At 42.9% G+C, this 20,467-nt stretch overlaps 1 protein-coding gene and 1 pseudogene across 1 annotated transcript in view; both read right to left on the reverse strand.

The window, feature by feature from the left end:
• Positions 1–7,145: 7,145 nt before the first annotated feature.
• Positions 7,146–20,467, reverse strand: part of Cers5 (ceramide synthase 5) — a 39,813-nt gene continuing 26,491 nt past the window's right edge. The window contains exons 4-10 of the mRNA XM_004862988.4: positions 19,893–19,950; positions 18,497–18,547; positions 17,658–17,750; positions 15,562–15,690; positions 15,359–15,465; positions 10,551–10,707; positions 7,146–8,046 (exon numbers count right to left, since the gene is read on the reverse strand). Of these exons, the coding sequence (XP_004863045.1) occupies positions 7,897–8,046; positions 10,551–10,707; positions 15,359–15,465; positions 15,562–15,690; positions 17,658–17,750; positions 18,497–18,547; positions 19,893–19,950 (745 nt within the window). The 3' untranslated portion in view covers positions 7,146–7,896. The remainder of the gene's footprint in view (positions 8,047–10,550; positions 10,708–15,358; positions 15,466–15,561; positions 15,691–17,657; positions 17,751–18,496; positions 18,548–19,892; positions 19,951–20,467) is intronic.
• On the reverse strand, positions 10,714–14,719 carry LOC110345512 (zinc finger protein 217 pseudogene; annotated as a pseudogene).

Here is a 20,467-nt window from a genome sequence, read left to right on the forward strand (position 1 = left end):
AGTAGGTGCTTTACCACTTACAGAGTCCCTGAGAAAACTGTAAGGAGGTCTTAGTGCAGACTATTCCTGGTCCAATTACTGTGTCTAGGGAAATGAGGTACTCTGGGCAGCATGGTTATGCTTTTGTGTCTGTGTCTGGAAAGTCAGAGGCCCTTGTTTGGCAGCTCTAATATAATTGCATGAAATAAAAGAGGGTTAGTTCCTAAAAGGAAGGGTTGACATAGAAGTTTGATTGAAATATTTGGCGAAGTTTAAATATATTATAGTAAAAGACACATTGCCATTAATCTTCCTCAAAATACTTCTTGCTTGGAATGTACTTATCCCATCATTATTGCCAATGTGTCTTTTTTTTGGTACAGGAGATGGAACTCAGGTCCTTGAGCTTGCGCAGCAGGCGCCAGAACAACTGAGCTAAATCCCCGGCCCTGACGATGTGTCTTTTATTGTAATAAGTTCCTTGAAATTCAAACACTATATTTTCTGATCGGTCCTTGTGTACAGTAAAACAGTGCTGCTTCTTAAGCCCATTGTGTACAATATTAGTCTAAGGGTAGATTTCAAACTCTGCTACCGCACAGAGAATGTATTTGTAGGTCTTACAAAGATAGGAAGACAACATGAAAGAAAATGCAGCACATTCAAGTAACGTGTTACTCTGAAGAGATTCTTCCATCACTATTTAGAGCCTAGAAAATGGGTAGTTCACATCACTCTTGGTGATTGTCCAGAATACCAGTCCCTTTGAATATTTGTTCTCTCCCATGCTGTCACTGGCATATTGCTCTAACCTTTGTACTCTGCTCATAAACCTCTTTCATGATTAAAAGAACAAAACACAACACAGCTTTTGGGGCAAGGGATGTATTTCAGTGGTAGAGTGCTTGCCTACCATGCACAAGGCCCTGGGTTCAGTCTCAGTACTACAAAAACAAAACCAGTTTCCTTATATCCTCAACCCTTTTACTCCCACTTTTTTTTTTAAAAAAAAAAACCAGGGTCTAAATGTGTAGTTAAGCCTGGCATTGAAATAGCAGTCCTCCTACCTCAGCCCTCCAAGTGCTGAGGTTACAGGTGTGCACCACGAAACCCGGTTTCTTTTTCAAATTAGTAGGGAGTTCCTTATAGATTCTGGATCCTGGTATTGTTAGTTGTGTTTCAGGTTTGACTGAAATAATCTTTAGGAGCTTTTGGTGGGGAGGAGGAGTAAGAGTTCTACGTTATTTGCATCATACACATCTCAGCAGAGATAACCCATGGACAACTGATCGAAAACCAATTTATTACTGGGGATGGGTAAGGCATAGTGACAGTTCCTGGATCACACAGGAAGCAAAGATTTAGGCTCTCAAATTCGTATTCGGTATAGAGCCAGGAATTAGAATTCTTAAGTCTCTGGCTCCACAAGCCCAGGCATTCAAACTCCTTTGCTTTCTGCTTTTGTTGTCGTCCGTTTTTTTTTTTTTGTAGTTTGGGTTTTTTTGGTACCAGGGATCGAACTCGGGTCCTTGGGCTTGCCAGGCAGGCGGCGGAACCACTGAGCTAAATCCCCAGCCCTCTTTCTGCTTTTGTCAAGTGGGTGTATATTTGATAGTTTACCCTCTTTCACTAAGGTTGTTCTTTCAGGGTCCCCGGTTTAACTGGAGGTCTCATTCCACTACATCCATGGAGTTAGTTTTGTCTCTTGTCAGTATTTTTTCTAGGCCCTCCAGTACTTTCCTGTATCCTCCCAGGAGGTGCATTGGCTATTTAGCCATTTGTTCTAGCTTTCAGTTCCTTCATATTTCTTTCTTGGAAGCTCAGGTATGCATTAAAAAACAAAAAACCACTTATGGATTGTCTCAGTTTAGTCTGCATTAAGGCCAGAACCTAGTATCTTTCAGCTAATCTCATACCTCTAAAGATAATACCTCTTCCTTGTCTGCCTGGGCCAAACTACTTATCTTTAATGTGGCCCACTTCTACTTTCAAGTTTTCTTCCATCTTGCTAAGAACAATTTAAAATATTTTAATCAAGATATATCTTTTTTTGCTTATTGGATCATGATTCCTTTAAGCACAGAAATCAGATCTTGTTCATTTCTATGTCATTTGTTATCACAGTGCCTATCATAAAGTAGGCAATTACTGTTGAACAGAAAATATTTCCTTGCATGAATAATACTGGATCTAAAGTCTAACGAACTTGGTTTAAATTCAAAATACTGTCACCCCTTTACTTATGATTATTTTAGAATTAGGGTAATGTGAAAATACATGATATATGATGGATAATCTGATTTAAAAATTCCTGATACTGGGGACTGAACCCAGGGACACTCCTAGCATTGAGTTGTATCTCCAGCACTTTTTATTTTTTATTTTGAGATATGTTCTCACTAAATTTCCCAGGTCAGCCTTAAACTTGTGATCTTCCTTCCTCAGCCTCTTACATAGCTGGAATTATAGGCATGCACCACGGTACCCAGAAGATGATTTTTAAACAACTTCTGAGACTTGGTTTTCTTGTTGAGGCAGAGTGAATTTTTCAGAGATGGCTGCAAAGTATCTCCCGCTCCATATGCTTTTCTTCAGTGACCTTTGCACTCTTTCATCTCTTTGAATCCAGCAGTCCCTGTAACTATTTTGATCAATAAAATATAGAAGTCAGACTACAGGTGTAGTTCAGTGGTAGAACCCTTGCCTAGTGTGTGTATTTGGTCCTACGTTCAAGCCCTAGCACCAAAAAAAAAAAAAAAAAAAAAAAAAGCCAGGTATAAATTATGTGTATGGACATCCAGCCCAGTTGAGGCTCTAAGTGACTCCATTCCCAGCTGCTATCTGACTACAGTCAAATGAGATACCTCCAACTGAGTTCAACTGACTAACCATGAGCAAAATTAATAAATTATCTTTTTTTTGGTACCGGGGATTGAACTTGGGTCCTTGTGCTTGCACAGCAGGCGGTGAAACCACTGAGCTAAATCCCCAGCCAATAAATTATCTTTTAACCACTATTCTTTAGGGTGGTTTGTTACACAGTAATAGATAATCACAGCCTAAAATAAAATGGGGATAACAATTTCTGCTTTTACGTGTTAAGTGCACTTATGGGTGGATATGAAGTCCTTTTTTAAGCAGTAAAGCAATACACAAGCAACTTATTTTTCAGTAAATAATAAAACCCTTTTATCTTCAACAGAGAGGTAATCTTTTGTTTCTCTTACAGATATTCCTAGTTCTCTAGTAGAGAAAATGTGAGTCTAACTTACCCACTGTTAATTCGGGTCCTTCCTCTGGCGTGAAACCTTCCCAAGCCATACACAAACTGGCCTTAGGACAGTCCTGCTGCACCAGTAACACATTACCTTCTAGCTCTGTATTCAAAACCCTAGCACGTTGGCTCTCACCCCCACTCTAGCTGTATGCACACAGTTCCTTCTTAGAACAAGATCCTATTCCTGTAATTGGTCCTCATCTCAATTCACTAATCCAAGGCAAACTCTAATCAGTCTGTGGATATGGCTAAATGTTTCTTCCACGTCTCTTCTTCCTCTTGTAAAATCTTGGTAAGTGATAGAACAGAGACAATAGGTTTGACTCCTTATTAGCTGTTTTGCCTCATCTTTAGTACATGTCTTTGATACAGTACCTGACTATAGTAAGAATGATGTGAGGGCCTGGGGATTTAGCTCAGTGGCTCTGCGCCTGCCTCACAAGTGCAGGTTCATGAGTTCAATCTCGGGTACCAAAAATACCCACACACGATGTATTGGCTATTTTAAAAATTATATTCCTGGGCCGGGATTTAGCTCAGTGGTTTTGCCACCTGCTGAGCAAGCGCAAGGACCCGAGTTTGATCCCTGGTACCAAAAAATAAATAAATAAATAAAAATTATATCCCTGGGCTGGGGATTAAGCTCAGTGGTGTCTGGCCTGCCTTGCAAGCACAAGGTCCTGAGTTTTGTGTTTTTTTATTTTCAAGGTCCTGACTTTGATCCCTGGTACAAAAAAAAAATTTTTTTTTTGCCTGGCACAGTAGCACACACCTGTAATCCCAGCACTTGGGAGGCTCTGGCAGGAGGACTGCTGTGAGTTTGGCCAGCCTGGGCTACACAGTGAGTTAAAAGCCAGCCTGAGTACATAGTAAGACCTTGTCTCAGCCCCTGCCCCCCTGCACCCCCGCCCAAATATGCCAGCTATTCCTCAGAGGAACAATATTTAGACTATATAAAGAACTGAAAAACCTAGTCCTCCCCAAATAAAAGACCCAGTCAAAAAATGGACAACTGAAATGAACAGACACTCCTCAGAAGACGTAGTAGAAATGACCAGTAAACACATGAAAAAATGTTGAATACCTCTGGCCATTAGAGAAATACAACTGAAAACAACAGCTGTAATCCCAGCACTCGGAAGGCTGAGACAGGAGGATCACTACACGCTTGAGGCCAACCTGGGCTACATAGTTGAGTTCAAGACCAGCTTGGACCATATAGTGAGACTCTGTCTCAAAAAACCAAAACCAAAACCAAAAAAAAAAAACCAAACCAAAACAACAACAAAAAAACACTGAGATTTCACCTTACTCCAGAAAGGATGGCTGGCATCAAGAAATCAAATAAAACCAGTGCTGGAGAGATTGAAGGGGAAAAGGAACTCTTCTAAATTGTTAGTGGGGAATGTAAACTAATAACAACCACTATAGAAACTAATACAACCACTAATGGAGGTTCCTCAAAAAACTAAAACTAGAAATTCCATCTGATCCAGCTATTCCCCTTCTAGGTATCTTCCCAAAAGAAATCTTTTGGGGGCCAGGGATTTAGCTCAGCGTTTCCGGTGCCTGCCTCACAAGCGCAAGGACCCGAGTTTGATCCCTGGTACAAAAAAAAAAGAAAATCTTTTGGGAAGACATATTACAGTAATACAGTACATGCATACCTATGTTTATAGCAGCACTACTCATAATAACTAAACCTTAGAAACGACCTATATGTCCATCAACAAATGAATGGATAAAGAAAATGGCATTTATACACAATGGAGTACTACTGTGCCATAAAGAAGGATAAACTTGAGTCACCTGTAGGAAAATACACCTTGAGACCATAATGTTACGTAAAATAAATCAGACACACATACTTAAATGTTATATGGTTTCTCTTATATGAGAAACCTATGTAAAGAATAAAGTAAACCTAAAATATAAACTATAAGTAATATAAATAAAAAGATAATAGAAATGAGGAGATAGGTCTTTTGCAAAAGGAAAAGTGACCAAGAGATGGAGGAAGGGGGAAGGGAATTGAATGAAGAACAGAATTACATACATGTACCAACTCCACACAAAAAAATATAATCATTATATAAAAAGGATTACTATATCACTTAAGCCAGGCGCTTGGGAGGCAGAGGCAGGCTGCAAGTCTGAGGCCAGCCTGGGCTATATAATGAGTTCAAGTTCAGTGTGTACTACTTTTGTCAGGTTAACTGGGCCAACCAACAGACTATGTTAACAAAGTAACTGTTCAAATTCCAAAAAGCAAAATACATACTTTGTCTGGCTTTCAAAAGCATATTCTCATATTTCACAGTCTATTCAACAACATGGTAAACTGATGAACTAAATGTAAAATATTTCTTTTAGTATTCCTGATTAGCTCTGATCAAATGGTACTTAAAATTTAATTTTTCCATGCCAACAGTAAATCCCCCCCTCCCCTTGCTCCTGGGGATTGAACTCAGGACCTTGTGCTTGCCAGGCAGGTGCAGTACCACCAAGTTACATCCCCAGCACTGCCAACAGTAAATCTTTCTAAAAATCTATAGTCTCTCAGCAAGGTTAGTAGGGTCAATATGCATGTAATGTCAATGAACATCAAGTATCTCATCCTTAGAATAATCTGTTTCTTTCCATTTTTATCCATCTCCATGACAAAGTTCTCCATGTCTTTTTTATGTTTTTTGGGGGGTTTTTTTTGGTACCGGGGATCAAACTCGGGTCCTTCCACTTGAGAGGGAGGCAGTGGAACCATTGAGCTAAATCCCTGGCCCTCATATGTCTTAATATACACAAAAACATGTAGACATTTTTATTTTCTTTGGTTTTTGTTTTTTGAGACATGGCCTTGCTACGTAGCCCAGGCTGGCACCTCCTGAGCACTGGGATTATAGGTGGGTGCCACCATTTCTAGCTAGAAATTTTTTTTGTTTCTTTTTTTTTTGGTACCAGGGATTGAACTCAGGTTTTTGTGCTTGTGCAGCAGGGGGCGAAACCACCGAGCTAAATCCCTGGCCCTAGAAATATTTTTATAATCTAAAAATGCAGTAAATGGAAAATTCTGGGAGATGAATATTACATTTGGTAATTTAGCCAGGGCCTCAGCTAGAGAAAAATCTGTAGTAGGATGAATCCTCCATGAGCTGAAAGACAAAACCACAAAGAAGAAAACATCTGCTCACAACCTTAAAGTGTTAATTGGTAGTTTCTACAGTGAATAAGATGAGAAATACAGATACCTAACTAAAGGTGTTTTAGTTTTCAACCAAAGCCTTTGTCAGTTTTGCTATATAAATGCTTTTAGGGCTGGGGATTTAGCTCAGTGGTTTTGCCGCCTGCCTGACAAGCGCAAGATCCCAAATTCGACCCCCAGTACCAAAAAAAAAAAAGCTTGTATCTGCTCAGCACTGTTCTTGTGACTCCATTAAAAGTGTTTACTTTTTCTTAAAACATAAAGCCCTATAATGTAGGCCACCCTGGTTGACACCATCCTGTACAGAAAGGAAAATTTTGATGTCCAGTGCCTGTGAACCAGATCTAAAAAATTACTATTATTATTTGCAAGTCAGGATTGAACCTAGGACCTTTGCACCAAGATACATGTGCAGCTCATTTGAAAAAAAATTTTTTTTGAGATAAGGTCTTGCTAAATTGCCAACTTTCAATCACCCTGCCTCTGCCTCCCAGAGTACTGGGATTACAGGCACTGCCACCAAACCTAGAAAAAAATTCCTTTGTTTTTGTATCAGGTATCGGACTCAGGACCTTGTGCTTTCGAGGCAAGGTGCCACTGAGCTAAGTCTCCCGCCCAAAAAATTCTTAATTAGCTGATGAATTGACAGAATTAGTGGTAGAGTCACTAAAGAGGTTAAAACAAGTAGAAGAGGGTTGAAGCACTTTAATCATAGAAGAGTAAACAATAGTATAAAATCGCTAACAGCACACCCAGTGGCTGTTGTCCTCCAGTCCCCAGCTCTACCCCGCCCACCGTTCTCCCTGCGTACCACTGAGTAAAGAGCAGGGTATCAGTAGTTGTCCCTGTCACTATCAGGTGGTGGGAAGGGGAATCTAGCTAGGGACCACAGCAATTCTGGCCATCCACCCAAGGTTCTCTATTTCTATATCATTTCATCGTGTTAAATAGTCCCTGGTCCAAAAGAGGAACAATGCGGAAACTGGCTGCTTCATTCAGATGCTCCAGGAATTGAGTCTCAAGAGCCAGGGGCCACAAGGGAGGAAAGAGTCCAGAGACAGCACAATTCAAGCCGCAGCCAAATCTGGGACTGAAGTGGTATAGGCAAGGCCTAGTGGCTCCAGTACAGAACTGCGCCGCAACCCCAGGCAATGAAACTCATGCATATGCCCAAATGTACACACACACACAAACACACACACACACACACACACACACACACACACACACACAACAAATAACATTACTAAAGGGATCTGGAGGATATTAAATATAAAATGGCAGAGTTTTTTAAAAAAAGTGAAAATATTTGTTTCTTTGATTCTCCTTGGTGCCTTGCAGTCCCTCTGGTCACAGGAGTGTAGATGTGGGAGGCCCAAAAGAAATAGGTTGTCAGTGGCCCTGTAAGTCCAGGTCTGCTAAAGTGTCCATGCCAACCACTTTACTTTTCAGCCCAGCAGCTGCCTCCCATGTGCCCATTTACCCAGCTGGCACCATTGCTGGAGCTGTTGCTAGAGAGGTTTTTAGTATTGATGGTTTCATCTTCTTCCTCTGAGCTGCTCTCCACATCACTGCGATCATCCTTAGACACCTGGGTGAGATGGGACCAAAGGCAGGAAAGTGAGAACAGAACTTTTCTTGAGAGAACTAGAAGACAGACTAAGCTCACAGGGCCCACGTTTTCTACTTCTGGTGACACCTGACTCCAAGAACTATCTGGACCATGGTTACTCTTACAAATGTCTTTTGCCTACTTTCTGTTTTTTTCTCTTGTCACCTCTGATTCTGTTCTTTATAGAACAGAAGCTGCTTTTGTAGAGGGGTTTATCTTTCAGAACCAGCAAAAGAAAACTGACATCATTCACCAAGCCTTGGTTTAGGTTTGAGCGAAACTACAGTCATCCCTTTCCCCTCCTACCTCAAAGAACAGGAAGGCCAACACATATGATTGTCATCTGATTGCTTTCATCTCCTCGTGGTGGTGGACAATGCATTTATGCACATTGGTCATCTTGAGTTTTGCTTTATCCCTAAAGCTGATCCATAAAGGGCTCTTTTAAAGTAGTACTACCGGTCCTGGGCTCAACTATCATTATTCTGTGACATCATTTCCTAATCTCTCCTTTTCAAATAGCAGAATTACTCTCATGAAGCTTCAGCATACTCAGATACACAGTATCATAAAAACAAGAATGGATTTGCAGTGAGTAGGAAAAAAATCCCAGTACCAATTATGCTAGCATCCATGAATCTTTACCTTTTGCCCTGAGCTTTTCTTCAAATGTTTGTATCTTCAAGTGAGGAGCTTGGATTAGAACAGTATTTTCCAATTCAAACTATCCTGCATATCAAGCAAAGTATTTCAAGTTCTCTAGCATGGACCATAAAAGTAAGGGGAGAAAGCTAGTGAGACCTGTATCAGACTTCTAACCTCTGGAACATAAGGATAATAAATGTGTGCTGTTAAAACAAAGTAGAGGAAGAGGTGAAAAGGAACAAAGCTACTATTGGTGTTGCCAAAGCGATGGACATGTGCTTTGGATTAGTTTTGTGATTCTACAGTTTATTGTAGCTGTTGACCTCTGAACCCAGATAATGAATTTATTACATCATCTTTAGGAAATTTCCACCAGAGAGCAGAGTGTTTTTAGGTGTGAGGTAAAGAGAGGATCAGAAACTAATGAGAGAGATAGAGAGAAGGGGAGAGAGAGAGAGAGAGACAGAGAGAGAGAAAAGAGACAGAGAAGAGGGAAGGAAGGAAAGGGAGAAGGGAGGGAGGAGGGAAAGAGGGAGGGAAAGAAGAGATTCAACTGTTGCCTCAATTTAGGAAAAGAATCTGGCAACTTTAACAATAGGTCTGTAAGGTCGGGAGAGAAGGCCCCTGACCAACACAAGAGGAACAGAAAGGGCAGCAGGAAAGAAAAGAAATAGGTTTAGACAGACGTGCTTCCCTAAACACTAGAAGCACAGATAACACTTACATGCGAGAGATGAAACTGTCCAGCTTCCACCAGGCAGAGAGAAAAGGAAGGAGGTGAGAAAAGAGTGGAGAGTACAGAGTCTGGGTCTAATTCTTCTTGGGTAGGTCATCTGGTCAGAAAAGAAAAGCAGGAGAGAACAGAGAAGTCCAGCAGCTATAGCAAGATGCACAGACACACTGAGCAAGTTCTGAAACTAACCATAGCGACAAAGAACAATGACACACAAGATCATGAATAGATCCTAGAATCAACACTTCCTGTAGCAGAGACCCACCAACTTGGGATTCCGTATTACTGAGGGCTCTTCAGCTAGTCAGCCTGGCTTCTAAAGAACTTGAAAAAGTCATTGTGAGTTGTATCATTACATGGTGTCTTTCAGGGATAGGGATATAGATTAATGGTAGAGCATTTGCCTAGCACGCATAAGGCCTTGGGTTTGATCCCCAGTACAGAAGGGGGAAAAAAAAGTCCTCATGTTAAAATATAAAGCCCACTTAAGTAGGTAAGTAAGGGCATAAAATGGTTGAGGCCATCTCTAAAACTTTTCATTTTATAGTCTGAGACAAAGTCTCATTAAGTTGCCCAGGTAGGGCTCGAATTTATGATCCTCCTGCCTCAGTCTCCCTTGGGGCTAGATAAATGAGGGCCACTGCAACCAGCTACTCTTTGGTCTATGTAGCTCAGGTTGTCCTTAAACTCACTACATGGTCCATGTTGGCCTCAAACTTGCAGAGATCCTCCTGCCTCAGTCTTCCAAATGCTGAGATTACAGGTATATATGGCTAATAATAGTCATTCTTTTTTTTTTTTTTCCCAGTACCAGGGATCAAACTCAGGACCTTGTGCAAGGCAGGCGAGGTGCCACTGAGCTAAATCCCTGGCCCAGTTAATAGCCATTCTTAAGGGATAGGAAGAAAGTACTAGATCCTGCCTTTTCCATCTAAATTACATCTTAAAAGGCTAAACACACATAGTCAAGGCAAAAACTCCGGAGTCCTAGACTTTTTCTGGGCCTGCTTGTGTAGCAGGGGCTCACCATGCTGGATGGAGAGATCTGCTGAGAAGTATTCATCTTTCCCCAGGCCCAAAGAAAGAAGCCATTCTTCACCCTCACCTTTCCACGGAGCAAAGCTTTGAAAGCAATTCGTGCAATTAGGTAGGACCAGATGATGTGCAGAAGCTGTAGGATCAGGAGAAGGCCATTGAAGAACCACCAGGAAGGGTAAGGCCCAATTATCTCCCAACTCTCAAAGAGGGTTGAGTTCAGAACCCTAGAAGAGAGAAGTCAAGAATCAGATTTTAAAGTCAAAACAAGGCAATGCCTGTAATCTCAGCACTCGAGAGGCTGAGGCAGGAGGATTGCCACGAGTTCGAGGCCTGCCTGGGCTACGTAGTGAGTTCAGGGCCAGCGTGAACTACAAAGGAAGACTCTGCCAAAACAAAACAAAACAAACAAACCAAAAGACAAAACAAACAACACAGACAGGGATGAAGCTCAGTTCCCAGGGATATACAGCCCTGGCTGCTTCTTCCTCATACCTTGTATTAGTTAAAACTCCAAGGATATTCATCTATAGCGAGTAAAGAATAAAGAGATAAGCCTATGGAGTTTTCTATATTTAGGGATACAGAAAGTGATACAAATCTTAGGAACGGATGGAATTATGTCATACCATTTTGTTGTTGTTCTTCCAACTAGTGTTTGTTGCTATTTGGTACAATGGTTAACAGAAGAACTTTCCAGAACTAGTGCTCCTCACATGCTCTACGTACAGTATGATCACAGCTTATTTCAGTAGCTTCACCATTTACTTTCCCAGGGATGAACTAAAGTTTCATTTCACGGAGAGAATGCACTTACATCCGGCAAAACCTTCCCTCCCCCACCATAGAAATCATGGTTTTTTTTGTCATTTGGTCGATAATGTTCATTCCCAATAAAATTCTCATAGTTTCTCTTCTCTTAGCAGGCTGGTGGCTAAGTGTTGGTAGGACACAGGCCTTTTCCTTCCAGTGCCAGCCTGGTGGCAGGGGCGTGGGGGTGCAGGTGTACAGCGCCCCAGCATCGTAGGACCTCTGCATAGCCAGCTTCCGCCTCCCTGGGCATGCGCACTCCTGTGGCATCAGCAAGGGCGATGCCCCTGGCTGCATGGTATTTAGGGAGGTTGTAGCCCCTCCTGCAGGTGGGCCTGGGCTGCTCGGCATCCAGGGCCATGGCACCGTCCTTCAGTTTTGGGGAGCGGGGCCCCTCGGCTGCCTACCAGTGGCACAGGTAGTCTCTCCCGGGTGAAGACCACCCCTCACTCTTCAGGGCTTGGTCTTGCTTCCAACTGCTGAGGCCTGGCGGCCCAGGAGCACCCCAAGCTCAGCTGTGGCCACAGTACCTTCAGGTTGCTGGGGCTAAAGTGCTGGGCTCGATCCCTGAGGCTGGGGGCCGGGGGTGCTCTGACTGGCGGTGCGGGGCCCTGGCGACCCCTTCTCGGGCAGCAGCCCCGGTGGGTGTCAGGATTGTACTTGTGCTCTAGCTGCTGATGCATCATCAGGACCTCAGGGTAGAGGGTCTTGAAGGTGCAGAATGGGCAGGTGGTGCTGGGGATCAAGGTTTTGCTGAGGGAAAGCACTGTGCAGCCCTGTGGGGCCCCACGGGACAAGTTCAGGGTCCGCTCCTGGCAGTCGGCACTCGGCCAGGGCTCCTCTCCATGGGTTGGGCTGCAAGGCTTGCTTCCCCGGGATCGGGTTCCTGCTTCCCCGGTCCCATTGGGTGCAGTCCACAGTCCTGCTGCTGTCCTGAGCATCGTGGTGGCAGGCGGGTGGGGCTCCCTTTCACATCTTTGCCACCATCGAAAAATCGCTTCAAATTTTTGGTCTGCCCACTGTCGACAGAGATCTTGTCTTCGCTCTCCTGACCCTTGCCGTTGCTCCTGGCATTGGCAGTGGCGTCCACCTGCTTGTCCTTGTGGTGTTTCTCCGGGCGATACCGCAGGGACGTCTTCTGGGCCACCGCGTAGTCACAGAATTCACATTTATACGGCTTTTCACCCAGATGCAGCCCCTCTAGGAGCCCGTCCTCAGAGCCACATTCACGGTCCACAGACGCTCTGTTGTCCAGAGGTGCAGTGAGGTCCAGGGAGCAGGTCCCCAGCCACCTGCCATCCACGGCCATGGTGGGTGACTCTGCGTCCGCCCACCTGTCCTTGTGCACATGCGAGTGCAGGACTAGCTGGTGGTAGGTCCGGAAGGCCTTGCCACACTCAGTGCGTGGGCTTCTCCTTGTTACCAGGCACTTTGGGGTCCTCATGGGCAGAGGGCACTTCACAGCTGGCAAGTCTGGGCTTCTCTATCTTGGGAGAGGCCTGTATAGCTGCTTTTATGTGCTCTGGAGTTTTTGGAACCTTCCGATTTGCTCCCACTCCAAATTTCTTTGAGTTCTTCCATCTCCAAGCACAAATCATTGTTGTCGGTAGTCCCTTCCTGCCCGGACTCCTTGACTTCCTACTGGGTGATGGAGACCTTCCCCTTGGTGGCCAGCTCCCATGGCTGGTATGTGGTGAAGGAGTCAAGCTGAGGTATGCATTTGAAGGGCTTCCTCCCAGCCTCAGCGTGAGCACTGGGTCTTAAGTTTAGAAACTGCAGCAGCTCCTCCCTGGGGGGCAGGCTCCTCCGGTCTCACTGTGTCCTGTTGCTCCCAGAAGTACCATCTTTGGTGTGCACCTTGCTGTGCTCCAGCAGACTCTCTTTATTTGCAAACAGGAAGCCACACACCATGCAGATCTTGTAAGGAGACAAGACACTCCCAGCTGAGTGCGCCTGGACTACCTCTTAATGGTGACGGGTCCCTTGAGGCCCGGGCGCGGCTTGTTCTTGGTGCCCGACTTGCTTGCCATTGTGCATCTGCATGTGATTCTTCAGGAACCACGGGTCCTTGAACCTTTTCCCACTTTACACCCATAAGTGAAGGAGTCTTTGTGTTTCTTCACGTGAATCTTGACATCAAAAGCCACCCTGAACGTCTGCCCACAGACTTTTCGCAGCTCAAATCTTCATTTTCTTTGCTGCTCTTGTCCTTGGGTGGCTCCTCATCAACCTGACTTTTGTTGTTGTTTTGGTGTGGTTTTTTTGGTAGCAGGGATTGAACTCAGGACCTTGTGCTTGTGAGGCAGGCAGCGGAACCACTGAGCTAAATCCCTGGCCCAACGCACCTGACTTTTATTGAGGGGGCTGAGATACTCCCCTTCCACCAGCAGGACCGTGGGCTCACAGATGGTGGGCTGGTGCTGCAGTAAGACGTGCTTGTTGAGGTCTTCTGAGAGTGAAGGTCTGGCTGCAAAACATGCAGTCCAAGGGCATATACCCTTCCAGCTGGATTATGTTCTTCTTTTGTGAAGTTTGGACAGGAACAGCGGTGGCCCCTTTGATTGACAAGGCGTCATGCACTTCCATCTGGGTCCCCAGAGACCCACCCATCACTTTGGGCACTCTATGTACACTAGGAGGGACTGTGATGGCATGTTTGCCGCTGCTCTAGGGCTGACTACACACAGTAGGACTCCAAGTTCCACTGGGGCTTTCTGAGTTGGAACAAGGCCACTTGTGAGACTTGTCACTCACACCTCCAGCAGCCCTGGGCTTTGAAATCAGAGCAAACGTTTATTATAAAATTCAAAAGAAAGTATACATTCCTCTAATTTCTTCTCTTGGGAAGTTTTTGGGGCGCTCAGTGATGGAGACTGTCACTGGTCTTCCCATAGACCAGGCGTGCAGACTGCCTGAAGCCAGATTCGAACATGAATCAGCACACAGCATTAGTTCTCTTGGTCCCCACTGAGTGAGTGGTTCAACTGAGCAAGAAGTCAGTTCCAGCACCATGGAGACAAGGGACATCCAAAACCTGGATGGGGACATCCTCTGGGAAGGCTGGAGACCACTGGGACATCTTCTGCAGGGTGGAGGCCCTGCCAGGCCTCAGGAGGAGGAAGACCAAGGTGAGGGCCATAGCCAGAGGAGGCAAATTTATGCATCGGGTCAGGTGTGCGCTCAGCCTACACCCAGGACCAGAGGGAACTGGGCAAGGGCAGACTGGAGGCCACACCCTTGCCCAGTGTGTTAGAAAGATATTTAGGCCCTTGACTGACCTGATTAGCCTCCTTCTCCACTTGAACCCTTGGGCTTTCGTGTAACAGTTTTCTCCCAAACCAGAAATGAGCAAGATTCTGCAGGGACCTCCCAGGTTCAAATCCTGGGCATCCCTGCCTTACCTGTCCAGGGGAGAGGGGTACCTGTCATGGGCTCCTCGGCTCTGGGGATGAAATGGGTTCATCACCTGGAGCCTTAAAATAGTGCCTGGCACATGGCATAAACCATAATTCCCTCTGTTTGCTTTCTCCTATGTCCTACTATTAATCACTTCAAATATACAGTTTCACAAAATTCAAACAGCAGATTATAATCCCAGGAATAATTTAGATCCTCAAACACACAGAGAACAATAGGCAGCTGATTGTCTCAGACTAAGCAAAATCTCTAACGCACAGTCATTGATTTTGTACCATAAAGTAGTGAATGCAAAAGTGAAATGGATGTGTGCATGTGCTGGGCAGGATGGGGACCTGAAAGCAAGAACACAAGCAAGAAGAGCCTGTCATTTCTGTAATCAGTGCAAAAGGACAGCTATGCAGGGATGAGTAAGGAAAGCCTGAGAAAATGACTTGAATGCTCTGAATCTGGATAACACTTGACTAGAAATATTGTGTAAAGCAGCTAAGGTCCTGTGAGAGTGCTTAAAGGTTCAGCTTAGTTCAAGGAAAAAGCAGGGCAATAGGGTTCTTAATGTTCTGGCAAGAACAAAACAGAAAAGCTGAATTGGAAAAAAGGTATTACTAGCTACATACCTACTACAGCTTCACAGCCCTGGTTAGCACTTACCAGAATGGATAGATTCCTAGACGAGTGACCATAAAAACGGCACCGAAGATCACAAAAAGGGAGTCACACAGCCGTTGATACTTAGCATAATTGGCCAGCTTGGCAGCCTGGACAAAAGAAGAATTGAGTTGGGAAAAAGTTCTCCAATAGAAAAGAAGAGAAAAAGAAAAGAAAAGATTAGGAAAGAGGGCTTGGGTTCTTACTTCCAGCAAGAAGTCTGAGACATCATGGAGACATAGGACCAGAGTTCCAATCCGAACCATGTTGTTGATGTAGGAGAAGGTGATGAGCCCAATGGTGGCCAAGTGATGCACAAACATGATCAGGAAGTCCTAAGGCAGGAAGGAAATACAAGATTCAGGTAAAGGCAAAGCTATAGAAATGTTAGCTAACCCAGTGCCCTGCATCATTCTCTGGAGATCTTACCCCACCTCTTATACATTCTACACTGCTAGACTCTCCCTTAGGGAGTTGCCTAGCATCTTAACCCAACACTCCTATATCAGTGACCAGTCATGGTCTATGTTAATATAGCCCAGACAAAAAAACAGCATGGGTATTGAGCTGGCCTGTGGAAGTAATCTCCCAGGTGGGAATAGGACCCACAAGTCTCTTTTGCTTTAATTAAAGACATTCCAACCAAAGGCCACTAACAGAAAGGAGGTTTGTGAAGAGGTAAGGCCAAAGTCTTCCAAAAAATTTCAGAGAAATGGTTATTAGCTAAACAATCCACCTTATTGCAAGTACTTCCTGCTTTCAGATTTAAGGCTCTATCTCCTCTTGGGTTCAAATGTTAGACCTGGAGAAAATTTTTAAATACTTGAGTCATCAGACATTATCAAGTTAATAAGACATTGTTAATAAATACTTTTCTGCACAGTGAGGGACAGAGGGTTGGAGAAGGCAAGTGAATATGGGTCAGAGAAACAAGGACAAAAAAATCTATGCTCTATACAGATACAATGCTATTAATGATGTTCTAGTTTTTGCTTTTTAAATTTTGGTACTGGGGATTGAACCCAGGACCTTAGCACAGAATAATACGCTGCCTGTTTTTATTCTGAGACAGAGTCTTACTAAGTTGCCCAGACTGGCTTGAACTTTCGTTCTTCTTGGCTCAGCCTCCCAAGATGCTAGGATTACAGGCACATACCACCACTCCTGCTGATGTTCTAGTTCTTGAGTGTGTGATGGGTTTATAAGTATTATCTACTTTTCTTTAAACAGGGTCTTGCTGCATAGTTCAGGCTGGCCTTGAGCTCACTGTAGCCATGGGTGGCCTTGAATTTGCAGTGATCTTCCTGCCTCAGCCTTCTGAGTGCTGGGATCAGAGGCATGCACTACCACACCTGACTTCTAAATACATTAAACTTTTTGTTGTTTTTTTTTGTTTTTGGTACCGGGGATCGAACTCGGGACCTTGCTCTTGCAAGGCAGGCGCTGGAACCACTGAGCTAAATCCCCGGCTCAACATCAAACTTTTAATGTTGTATATTAAAATAAAAATTTTAATAAGAGGTCCTGTGTCTCCTGACCATAGGAAGGTGAAAAATCAAAATTGGAGTATCACATTTCTATGTTAGACAATACTAACAACCTAGATTAGTTTCAACCCATTCCCATAATGCTAACCCCAGTTTTCCAAAAATACACGATTTAGGGTTACAGCTATTGGAACCACCTCAAGTCAGGTAAATATCAATGAAAAAGTGGTTCTGTCCGGTTATATAAATGCAAGTAATTTCCAACTCTATTAATATGTGGGCATGTTAACTTGGTTTTCTGAAGCATTGTTTCTGAACAATAGCAGGAAGAAAATAAATTATCTAAAACTCCTTCCAGCTGATATTCTTTGAGTAAGTACAGTAACCAAAAAGGGAGATTAGAGAGAAGAGAAGGCAAGGAAAAAAGGGAAGTGGAGGGGAGGGGAAACAGAAAATAAAACCAAACCAAACAAAAACAATAACAACAAAAAATCTAACTTTTCTGCAATCGAGACCTTTTCCAAATCAGGTCTTGCTATCTCCAAGTTCTAATTTCCTGAGTTTCAGACATGTAAGAACATGGGAGAAGAATAAAAAAGAGTACTCTTAGCTAGTTAATTGTTCTCATCCTGTGCTGCTGTGAACATCTTAAATATACTTTATCATTAGTTAAGTCTAATTTCTTGGAAAGAAAAGAGGTAATAGTTCCATCACACATAACCTTCTCCTGCTTTTGTGGTTCCTGTCAGGGAAGATAATCCATTACAATGGCAGTAATGGTTCTAGAAAGGAGTTGAGGAAACCAAATTCCTTACCTTTCTTTTAATGTCTGTAAACTGAGAAAACATAAGAGACCAGTAGAAGGCCAGCTCCATGATATAATAGTAATAAAGCTCTTTTGAGAGGGGCTGGAAGAGAGGAAAGTAGTAGTTAGAATACCAACTATCAAAGGTGCATTTCATCTCTGCAACTTTCTCTGTCTTGAAGATGACTATCCCAAATTATTGACATCTTTCTTCCCTATCATCTCCTAAAATCTGCAATAGCTAAAAGAGACTTTGGATTGGTGTGGAGACTTAAACCTTTTCCTTCTGCCCCTTCACATACACATCTTTAACTCTCTTCTTTTAGAGATTTAACACATATACAACACAATCAAATCAATGTGCCTAGAATTCTGAGCAGTGTTTTTCAGGGGATTAATGTATAGGCCTTCCCTTCTTCCAACATTTCAGCATTCCCCTAATATTGACATTTTTTCTAGTATAGATTAGAACCAAAGTGTCTTTTTTCCCCATTCAGTACTGAAGAATGAACAGAGAACTAAGATGCTCTTAAGAGGATTCCAAGTAGCCCTTGATACAAAGAGGACACCTGAACCAGAAAGTACCCCATTAAGTACCAGCAAATGGATTTTCTTTCTGGCCCAGTTAGGATAAACATAATGAGAGAGGCTGGAACAAAAAGCTCAGTGGATTTCACTGCTATGGAGGGCCCAGAAATAGATATCCTGAATATATGATTCAAAGAACTCAGTCCCTAATCTCTCAAGAACATCAAGAAAATGTGCCACCTGTCTTGGACTAACAATGCACTCTTACCTACCCTACCTTACACACATACAAAGGCCACTTTGAAACAGCTCAGATCCTACCTGAAGTGGATAGTTATACCAGCACTGTCGGGTGTCCCAGAACCAAGGAGACTAAGAAAAAAACAGATAATTCAGGTTAGCTTTTAGGGTTCTCACCTAGCTTGCTTCAAGATCTACCTTGTATAACCAATCCTCTTCTTTCTAGGATAGAATCAAAAGAAAGATAGGAAAAGGGCCACAGATTTAGCTCAGTGGTGCCACCACCTGCCTCACAAGTGCAAGGTCCTGAGTTCAATCCCCCATACCCTCCAAAAAAGGAAAAAAATAATCTCCTCTGATAGATTTTCGCAGTTCCTAAAGGATCAATAAATGGCTAGATTTTCCTTATACAAGAAAGAATTGTTAGAAATAGGAAAACCATGCTTTGCAGTAAAGAAGAGCAAGAAAAGCTCCTAGATAGTTTTAGAAACATTACCATCTGGGATGTAAGAATAGGGAGAGAAGACAATGACTGCATCTGATAACCAAGAAGAGGTGCTAGGCTCAAAAGTAATCATCTCTATAATTATATCCTTTTAAGGAGTTTGTTCATGTCATCTATGCTGTTGAATTTATTACTGTTAAACTGTTCACAATATTGTCTTATTATCCTTTCAATAGTCTATAGGCTTTGTAATGAAAGCACCACACTCAGTGCTTTGTCTATTTTGAAGACTGAATTATATCATGTAGGGAAAAATAGTGTGGTACAGAGAAAAAAATGTAATTAAGAATCAATGCCGGATGTGGTGGTGCATGCCTACAATGTCAGTGCTCAGTAGGCTGAGGGAGGAGGATAGCTGTTTGAGGCCAGCCTGGGGTACATATTGAGTTCAAGGCCAGACTACATAGGGAGGCTACGTCTCAAAAACAAACAAAATGATAAAAAAGATGCGAGACGTGAATAGTACATGCCTGTAATCCCAGCACTTAGGAAGCTGAGACTAAAGAATTGCCATGAGTTTGAGGCCAGCCTGGGATACAAGGTAAGTTTAAGACCAGCCTGAACTACACACTGAGACCCTGTCTCAACTGCTCCCCGCAAAACCAAACAAAATGCATCAAAAAGATTCAAATTCTTCCTTGACTCGACCATCAGCTAAAAGTAGAAATAATACCTCTTCCACCCACATTAAAGGGTTATTGATTCTATTTCTTCTTGAAAAAACAGAATTTTTGTCAAGTGCTTTGTAAATCATTAAGTACTACTCTGATTTATTGTTATTATTATTAACACTAAGGGAGAAACAGTAGGGTCATAAGGTTCGTGAAGTAAAGAGAGAAGACAATCTATTAGTATATAAACTGGAGCTATGGGTACCATTAGAGAAAAATAATCTGTGAAAAATAAAGATTTGTCTCAAAATCTAAGAATGATTAGAACCCCATCAGAAGACCAGGGAAAGTTCAAACTTACCAACCAGAGAAATCTAATTCCGTAGCAGAATATACATAAATAAAAAGTGAATCTCCACCTGGGTAGGCAAAATGTAGAGGTTAGACAAATGTCCATTTAAAGTCTTTGAATCTAGGGAAATCAAGATAGGCAATTCGTGGAGAAGAGAGTTACTGGTGAGAAATACATTCCATGGGGACAAATACTGTTATCTAGAAAGCTAGCCTTTGTTTAAAATAGATTTCCACAAGTATACACTGACTTTAATTAACTTTTCTTCCATACCAGATTCCCTCGTCATTGTGCCTAATATTTTTCATTGCACAACAGTAACTAATAAAGTACTCTGTTTCTAGGGGATAATAGTTAAAAACAAAACCAAAACCAATTAGTTGAAAGTGGAAACCAGTGGATTGAAGAATAGTATTTCTCAAAAAGGAATAGGTCCCACAAAAACGTCAATTTAGAACAAGCTAGTACCATTTCTATCAAAGTGTACAGGGACATGCATTCCTACCTATGTAAGCACATTTACAGGAATTCAGTGCCAATCTATTTGAAAAAGGGGAACAAAAATGGAGTCATAGCTAGCTTAG

This window comes from Heterocephalus glaber, unplaced genomic scaffold (assembly GCF_053883595.1).
Source record: "Heterocephalus glaber isolate CG9 unplaced genomic scaffold, H.glaber_assembly_v1.0 deba00001733, whole genome shotgun sequence".
NCBI lineage: Eukaryota > Metazoa > Chordata > Mammalia > Rodentia > Bathyergidae > Heterocephalus > Heterocephalus glaber.